The 9182-nt window shown below is 54.5% G+C and overlaps 1 protein-coding gene across 1 annotated transcript in view; it reads right to left on the bottom strand.

Moving 5' to 3' along the window:
- Positions 1–6894: 6894 nt before the first annotated feature.
- The window catches only part of Ccdc88c (coiled-coil domain containing 88C), a 120157-nt gene continuing 117869 nt past the window's right edge, over positions 6895–9182 (bottom strand). The window contains exon 30 of the mRNA XM_042692561.1: positions 6895–8986. Coding sequence (XP_042548495.1) covers positions 7997–8986 — 990 coding nt within the window. The 3' untranslated portion in view covers positions 6895–7996. The remainder of the gene's footprint in view (positions 8987–9182) is intronic.

Raw genomic sequence — 9182 nt, 5'->3', positions numbered from 1 at the left:
CAATGCTTTGCACTCAGCGCAGCCTGAGGGAATTTGCTAATTATTTTTGCTATTCCTTGTTCAAATTCCTTTTTTTTTTTTTTTTTTTTTTGGTCAGTCATGGGGCTTGAACTCTGGGCCTGGGCTCTGTCCCTGAGCTCTTCAGCTCACGTGTTCTACCACTTGAACCACAGCGCCGCTTCTGATTTTTCTGGTGGTTTGTTGGAGATAAGAGTCTCACAGACTTCCCTGCCCAGGCTGGCTTTAAACCACAATCCTCAGCTCTCAGCCTAAGTAGCTAGGATTACTACAGGCATGAGCCACCAGCCCCGGCAATCCAAATTCCTTTCAAATTGGTCTCATTCCACTCAAGAGAAAGCATCACTGGGGTGCTAGAATGTCTTTACCACCACTGGAATTCTCACTCCTCCTTTGTAACCTGGAGAGCTGGTCTGTAGCAACAGGTGTGGAGGCTTTGTGGCTGCTTTCTTTGTTCTCATCTACGCAACAACTTTTCCTATTGTGGAAGAAGGTGTTCTCTGTTTCTGAGAGTGGAATAAGATTTCCTTTAAAATGGAATACACACACACACACACACACATTTGTCCCTTGCTATGGTCTTGGTCACTGAGGTCTCTTCAAAATGAAGAGGCAAAGCCTGGGAAGGTGGCTTAGTGGTAGAGTGTTTGCCTAGCATGCATGAAGCCCTGGGTTTGATTCCTCAGCACCACATAAACAGAAAAAGCTGGCAGTAGTGCTGTGGCTCAAGTGGTAGAGAGCTAGCCTTGCACAAAAGAAGCTCAGGGACAGTGTGCAGGCCCTGAGTTCAAGCCCCAGGACTGGCAAAAAGGAAGAGGCACCGGGTGGTCCTCGGTGGTGAGGCCTGAGCCCTTCCTCCGGGCTTCCAGCTGCCACCATGTCCCCACTGCCACCCACAACACATGTGCTGGACACGGTGGGGGTTGGGGGGGTTGGGAGGGAGCTGGGATCAGAGAGGAGCAGCTGAGAGCCACACCATCCTCCCAAGATCTGTTCAGATCTGTGAGCAGGGCTGCTGTCTAGAATGGGAGACCTCCTTTATTCTCATCCGGGGGTGGTGGCTGGGGGGCCATCTGATACAATAGGGTTTATATCTCAGCCAGTCTTAAATGGCAAGTTTCCATTCCTGAGCTAATACAAGTTCTGTGGCTATTGGGTTTCCGAAGTATGACATTTGAACAGAAACCTTAGGGGTGTCATAGAAACTTGGGTGGCTGAGGGTTTTGAAAGCCATTTGGGAGGAAAACTAGGATTAAGACAGCAAGGACAGCACTCTGCTGGCCACTGGATCACAGCCGACAGGGCTGTGCGAGTCCCGGTCCTCAGGCACTGTCTGGAGAGCGCCGTGACGATCCGGGTTGCCTTGAGTGACGAGGAGTTCCAATCTGAAACCTACCGGGAGGCTTGGAAGCACCCCGAGTCTCCCAGTGACTGCACTATTGTGCACCCAGCCCTGTGAGTGCCGGGGCTTAGTTTGAGAAGAGAAGCAGTATGGCCCTGCCACTCTCTACGTTGTCATCTGTGTCCCCTCCAGAGAATGAGTTGTCAAAGACTGGTTCCCTCCCCTCAGACCAAAGCCCAGGAGACCCATTCAAATCAAGGAGTGAATGAATGAATGGGTGAATGAATGAATGAGTGGTGGATGGAGGGATACATGGAGACTCAGGAAATACTCAGTATACTTCTGTAGACCACGAATGGCCAGCCTTTTCACTTGGATGCCACTTACTTCCCTGAGCTGTCCTGAGGGGAGAAGGGAGCTGGGCATGACCCCAGGGACTTGGGTGGGGTTGGCTGACACCTGCCCCATCCCTGGAAGCTTGGCTCAAGGTGTCCCCTTCCCTCCCCCTTCCTCCCCCCCCCAGTCCCTCATGACATTCCTGTGGGTGGCAGGGCAGATCAGTTTGGAACCTAGAACACCAGGACCAACCTCCCTCCTCTTGGCGTGTTCCCTGCAGAGCTCTTTAGTCCTGGATTTTGACTTTGGAGTGCTGGGCAGGTTGGTGTGTGTGTGTGTGTGTGTGTGTGTGTGTGTGTGGCTTTTGCATGCTGGGCATGTCGGTGTGTGTGTGTGTGTGTGTAGGGGGCAGGCATCCATGCCCAGCTCCTGCGCCAGTCTGGCGAGGTTGCCAGTCTTCCCTCCTGGGTCAGGCCTGGTGTGCTGTGCTTGTGGTGGGGGCGTGGACTGGGGTTGGCTGGGTCCAGCTCAGTTCCAAGCCAGGCCGGGCCTGCAGCAGGAGGCGGAGACACGGAGAGAGCAGAGAGCGGCTCAGAAACCCACCACCACCCCTGACCCTGCAGCCTGCAGAATTTCTCAGAAGGGCCCCAGAGGGCTCCAGGGCTGGGAACACCCCCTCCCGCTCCTAGCATCCCTGTGGGGGCAGTAAAGAGCAGGTGGCTGGTTTTGTCTCTGCCTGCGCTCAGACTGAACAGGATACAAGGACTTTATTATTTCAGTGGGCTGAGCCAAAAGGCCTGTCGGTGTTGGGAAAGGGGACATTCGGAGCCATGCCATGCCCCACCAGGCTGCTGCCCATGGGCTCTGGCTGACTTCACATTAGTCCTGGCCAGGCGTGGCTCTTGGTCCCCTAGGGATGGAGAGGTGAGGGGTCTTCCCTAGCCAGGCGGACTTCCGGCTGAAGTGCCAGGAGGGAGGGCAGAGGCACAGAAGCACGGACAGGTAGGTAGGCCCCTCCAGCCTCCAGCCAGGCCCGCGTGGCCCTTCTGGGACATGACAGCTCTCAAATCCAAGCTCTGAGTTCCAGAGTCTGAGGGAGTTTGGAGGAGGCCTCTGGTTTGCTCTGGGCATTCTGCAGAGCCTGCACCATCACTTAGAATTCGCTCCCTCTGCCCCTCCTTACCTGGTGCCATGTTCAGGCCACTCCTGGGTCTGGGAGGCCAACAAGCCGCAGGAACAGCTGTGGCGGGCACACTACCCAGCCTGTCCATCTGCTGTCCTTCCCGCCGCCATCGTCCTCTCACACGGGCCGCCCCAGTGCGGGGCTGGAGCCAGCAGGTGAATTCCCAAAAATCTGGCAGGTGAGTTGTGAAACACAGCCATGCTTCAAAATGAACTTCTGCAAGCCCGCACTTAGATAACTGATATTAAAAACAAAGGTAATTCATACTCAACACTCGCCACTTCCTAATGATTTTTAAAGACACTCATGCCTGTGAACAGTCACACTACTGTAACCGTGCGGTGGTGGTGTTTGTTGCACAGTTGGGGTTGGAGAGCCTGTTCACCTCTTTCTGTCCTGTGTGGAGTGGCCTCGTGCTGGTTGCTGAAATCAGCCGAGGTGAAGAGATTTCACAACAGAAATGGGCTTGTGTTATATTTAGAGCTTGACGTATGGGCCTTTTTGTTGGGTTTTGAGACAGGGTCTCAGAATGTGGCCTAGGTTGGCCTGGAATGCAAGATCCTCCAGCCTCAGCCTCCTGAGTGTTAGATTACAGGCATGAACAACCACGCCTGGCTCTTTGGGGTTTTTGTTGTTGCTGTATGCTTGTTTCTTCTTAGCACGTATTAGTTGTAGAAAAGGGTTTCGCTGTGATGTTTTCATATGTGATGCAAAATGCCCCAAGTCCTATCATGTCTCCTCTTTTCCTTCTCTTCTTCTTGGAACACATAAAAACGCAGTTTTATATTTAGTTTTCATACTTGCGTATGGATACTTGGAGCGTATCCACCCTTCCACACTCTCTTTCATGTTTTCCCCACTCCTGTGGATACCCATCCCCTGTTTTACATCCTTGTTATCGTACAGATATGGTGGGAGGCTGGTACTAGGGCTGGCTTTCTTCTTTGCAGATGATGCTCTACCACATAAGCCATGCTTTCAGCTCAGTGTTTTCCTAGCTAATTAATGGAGTCTTGAAGACTCTTCTACCTGGGCTATTTTTAAACTTTGATCCTCAACTTCCTGGGTAGTTAGGATTACACTAGTGCCTGGTTCTGTCATTCATTTTTAGCTACTAGATTTTGTATATGAGAGAAAACAAGTGATATTTTACTTTCTCAGTTTATTATTTCTACCTACTGCTTCTGGATCTGAAAGCTTAGCTACTAGAATAGAGCCAATTGAAAAAAGCTAACAGAAATAGAAGATAAAACCAGTCAGATGGGCTGGGAAGGTGGCTCAGTGGTAGAATGCTTGCCTTGTATGCATAAGGCCCTGGGTTTGATTCCTCAGCACCACATAAGCAGAAAAAGCCGGAGTGGGGCTGTGGTTCAAGTGGCAGAGCACTAGCCTTGAGCTGAAGAGCTGAAAGACAGTGCCCAGGCCCCAGTTCAGACCCCACGACCAGCAAAAAAAAAAAGCCAAAGATATTGAAAACATGCTAAGAAAATATGAATGAGCTGGGTGGCTCAAGCTTATAATCCCAGCTACTCAGGAGGCTGAGACCTGAGGATCACAGTTCAAAGCCAGTCTGGGCAGGAAAGTCTGTGAGACTCATCTCCAATAAACTACTAGAAAACTGGAAGTGGCACTGTGGCTCAAGTGGTAAAGCACTTGCCTTGAGCTGAAGAGTGCAGGGACAGCACCCAAACCCAGAGTTCAAGCCCCACGACTGACAAAAAAGAAAGAAAAAGAAAATATGAATGGAATTTCTAAGATCTCTGGGACACCACTTAAAAGACACACACACACATTATGTTGAAAATGAGCTATACAACTTATGGGTGGGATAGCAGGGAACAACTGGGAGAGACAGTTGGACATTGTCTAAAAAGAAATGTACTGTTCACCTGACTTATGTAGCTGTGACCCCTCTGTATAGCATCTTTATAATAACAACACAAAAAGATTTAGCCTAGCAATAAAAACCCCAAACCTACAAATCATGGGTATAGAAGGAAAAGAAATATAAACAAAGGCTTAGAAAACCCATTGCTGGGCAAATGCTCCTCAGCCCTTTGGCACTGCGTTTTGTTTGACCCAGGCTGGCTTCAAACTTGGGATCCTCTGCCTCTGCCTCCCAAGTAGCTGGGATTACAGGCAATGAACCGCCATGTTCCGCTGATCTTCATGCTGACCTCGCCTGTGTTCTGGGCTAACGACGAGACCTTCCTACTGCCGGGTCCTTCGCAGCTATCCAGACCTCACGCTTGTACACAGAGTAGAGTTTGGGACTCAGGAGAGGGCAGGCCCTGGGCCAGTCCTCAGCTACCAGGCCACAGGGGTGACCCATGGCACTGCCTGCAGGGACTGTTGTTATTTGGGATTGGATGTTGACATAAAGAAGGCCGAGAGTAAAGCCATGAACTGGACAAAGCGAGGGGAGGGAGGGGAAGACAGGTGTATAGCCAGACATCCTCCTGGTGTGTCTGAGCGGGTGTGCCGCAGTGTGGTGGGCGTGGCTTGATGAGCGGGTGAGTTGGGTGCTGGGCATTTCATTTGAGTGTGAGGCTCTTGGGGGCACTGAACTTGGATACATGCACAGGTACGGAGTTTCAAAGGAGAGACGGGCTGATGAGACCAGTGTGGAGTCCTCTGCAAACAGCAGTAATTACAGGTGAGCATGGGCATGGGTACAGGACGTGAGTGATGAGGGCTGGGCGTGCCCTGAGGTGAGCCACACGGGACTGAGTCTGCAGAGGGCCTACAGGGTGTGGCTGCTGGAGGCCCAGGGAGGGAGAGTCACTACAGGGGAGGTCACTGGAGGCGAACACACTCATTTTAAGATGGACAGTGAGCAGCAGGAGGGCAGAGAAGCTGCCCTTGGCTTGATGACATGTGATCTTAGCAGCATTCTTCATGCTGGACCCAAAACACTGGAATGGATTTGAAGGAGCCTGTGCCTCACACCTATAATCCCAGCTACTTGGGAGGTAGATAGTATTGAGGTTTGAGGCTAATATAGGCAAACAGTAAGACCCTATCTCAAAGAACCCCACTACCGAAGTGGAAAAAAATAAATAAGAGCGCCACAACAGGCCAGTGCCACACACAAGTCAGGGTGGGAAAGAAGGGACTGAATTCCAGGCAAGGTCCCAGGTCCAGAATGTGTCCTACAAAACATGGACCAACCGGCAGGGCCTGGAGCGCAGGCTTCGGGGACTGGGGAGAGGGTTCACCGGTGAGGAGCACAGGGAGAGGAGCTGAAAAGTTGGTTGGTGGTCTGGGTGGCTTCAGACCTGCAGCCCAGGGGCAGCCAGGATGGAGTCAACGCCCGGGCTTGCTCACCAACACGTGTTTGTGTATGCTGGGAGTCGGGAGAAACCCAGGACAGTGTACTAGGCTCTGTGTAGGTGTTCCTGTGAGCACAAGGGGGTCTTGGGGCTGCGTTCTGGGTTCGAGTGGCTGGCCGGGTGTTAAATCCTGCACAGGCCACACAGGATGAAGGCTGACTTAACACAGGTGCGGCCAGGAAGATAGACTGCAGAGCCCTTGGGAGGGATGGCCAGCGGAAGGCACTTACAAAGTAAATTTCGTGTTCCAGAAAGGAAACACGAGGTAGAGCTGTATGGAAAAAGCGAAGGGATTTGGTCACGTGTGCAAAGCTAAATGCTTTCTTTGCTCCCTTCATCTATCCATCTGATTTGAGCATCTCAGGCCTCAGAGTTCAAATCCCAGATGAAGCCCTGGGGTACAGAGTAGCCATGGGAAGTCAACAGCTTCTCTCCCGACAGGAGAGAACAAAGCAAAGCAGGACTGAAAAGTTTGTGCCGACTCACAATAAAAGCCCTGTGGGGCAGAGGGCGGCTGTGTGACACAGGGAAACTTCATGTCTGTCTCTGGTTGGCGGCAGCAGCTCCTCAGACTTGGTGGCAAAGTGAGCCGTGGGTCACCACGGCTGAGGAGCAGCTGTGGGCACTGAAGTGGGCAGCTGGGGTGGAGCTGCGGAGGGGAGGCAGAGAAGGCCAGGACTCGCTTCGGTTCCACTCCATTTTATTACAACCCTGTCCTTGTGTTCCAGAACAAACGGCTATGTAACACACAACCCCAACACTCCTACAATGGGTCTTAACATTCCAACGTCTCCCCAGTTCCTCCTCAGCACATTAAATTGAAAGGGAAAAAGCAACAAAACAAAAACAACAACAAAAACCCCAAATCTTTAACAAAGCCAAGAGGTTTAGTCCATCCCAGGAGAAGCACCATTACAACGGGAAACTAAGTGTCAGGAATCTGACCAAATACACAGAGCAGCAGGCAGGATTCCTGACAGAAGAGAACATAAATAGACCCCTCCCCCCCCAAAGTAGATATCTTTCACGTGTGCACATATATATTAAAAACAAATTTGGTATCTCCCCCCCTCCCCACAGAGTATCAGAAATCCTCACCCATCTGAGGCCAGGGAAATGGGTGCAGCCCCGCCCACTTTCAAGTGTGCAGCTGGCCTGGCCTCCGTGCCCTGCGTTCATTCCGGGCCAGGGCAGCCCAGCCCGGTGCGTCCAGTGTTTGTGGAGAAGGAAGCCAGGGAAGGGGAGGAGGGACGGTCCTGGGGTGGCCCCAGGAGTTTGCCAGAACCCAGGAGACAGCTTAAAGAGGAGGCAAAGGCCACCTTCCCGGGAAGGGCTTGGACCTCAGAAATAAGATGGCGCTGGCCTGGTGCTGAGCTGCCAGCCTCGCTCCGGCTTCTCCTAGGACCAGTGGCCGTGGGAAGGGAGTGACATCTCCGGATGCGCCAGGGCCTAGCCTGGCGAGCCTGCTGTCTTAGGCGACCTTTGAGGGAAGTCAGCAGGATGCAGCTGAGGGCTCTCGGCCTACTGGAGTAGTGTCTGCTTCGGGGTGAAGGGGTTTTGGACCCACGCTCAGTGGGTTTGCCCCTGACACCAGTGCTGGAAGCGCTAAGTGGAGCTCAGGGCTTGGCACAGTGTTTTCCATCAACAAAACAATTGGGACAACCGCGTGGGAGCCCTGTCCTCATTCTAAACCCGGCCCGGGCCCACGGGCGCACAGGAGAAAAGGCCATCGGAAGCAGAAAGCGCCTCGGCGGCTGAGGGTTCGGGAGCTGCGGCGTCACGATGTCACACGCAGCCGTACTCATACCACACTGTCTGTGGGTCCCCACCTGGCTCCGGGGACACAGGGGTGCTCTTCGAGCTGCCCCGACTCAAGTCCTCCGGGCTCCGGCTTGTGTGCGGAGCCGAGTCAGGAGACCGACCGGGGCTCTTGGCTGGGAGCCCCTCGCTGTAGCCCTGCCCCGGGACCCCGTCTGTCTCTGAGATGCTGAGCCCCTGCCGCACAGGCGTGACGGCGGCCACTTCCCCCGAATGTGGCGGCATTCTGGGCTTGGTCCTGGCTGCCGGGGTCGTGGCAGGGGAGAAGTGCGGGAGCTGGGAGCTGCTGCCGGGGGCTGCCGCTGTGGCCAGGGCGGGGGCCGTGGCGGACAGCTGCAGGGTGGTCAGCCTCTCCTCCTTCGGGGGAGCCAGGGAGAAGCGCCTTGTGTCCAGTGGCCGGCTGCGGGGGCTCAGGCCCTGACAGGAGCCATCGGCCTTGCCCACCAGGGGGGTCCGCTCCCGGGCCAGGCTGTGGGAGCTGGAGGGCGCAGCGCTCTGCTGGCTGTGGCTACCTGTCTCTCTGCCCCCCGAGGCCTCAGGACCCCCTGACTTCTGAAGGGACTCCTGTTTGCAGGCCTCTGGCCCGCTGGCCTGCAGCAGGTCCGCGGAGGCCAGGCTGAAGGCCCGGCTCAGGGACGCGCTCCGGCTGGCAGGTGTGTGAGAAGCTGCGAGCATCGTGGCTGGCCGGGACCTGCCCAGGGACAGGCTCTGGGGAGGCTGCATCTGCCGCGGAGCGACGCTGGCCGGCGCTTCTGCTTCAGCCCCTCGGAAGCTCGGCTTCACGTAATGCCCGGGCTTCAGCGGCCTCCCCTCGGAAGGGGGGAGTGCCGTCTTGACGGTGGGGGCCACAAAGCTGGTGGGCATCTTGGCCCCCTCTTTTCTGGGAGGTGATCCTGGGGGGTCGCTGACCTTCCGGAAGTAGTCACTGAGCAGGCTGTCCCGGCAGCTGGAAGTGTCCTGCAGAGGACAAGGGAAGAAGCGGAGCTGGGAGCCTGGCCTCCTCCCCCGTGCAGCCAGGGCTAACGTCTCTGCTCCTGCTGCGATTCTTCAGGGTACATCTAGAAATGTTCAGGATGGCAGGAGGGCTGGAGGGTACAGGGATCACTGGAGGAAGACGGCAGAAGCCACCCAGGCAGCCCCTGAACTTTACAAG

The sequence above is a fragment of the Dipodomys spectabilis genome, unplaced genomic scaffold, assembly GCF_019054845.1.
Source record: "Dipodomys spectabilis isolate Male_0828 unplaced genomic scaffold, ASM1905484v1 ptg000157l, whole genome shotgun sequence".
NCBI classification, from domain to species: domain Eukaryota; kingdom Metazoa; phylum Chordata; class Mammalia; order Rodentia; family Heteromyidae; genus Dipodomys; species Dipodomys spectabilis.
This window is presented reverse-complemented; position numbering and strand designations above follow the sequence as displayed.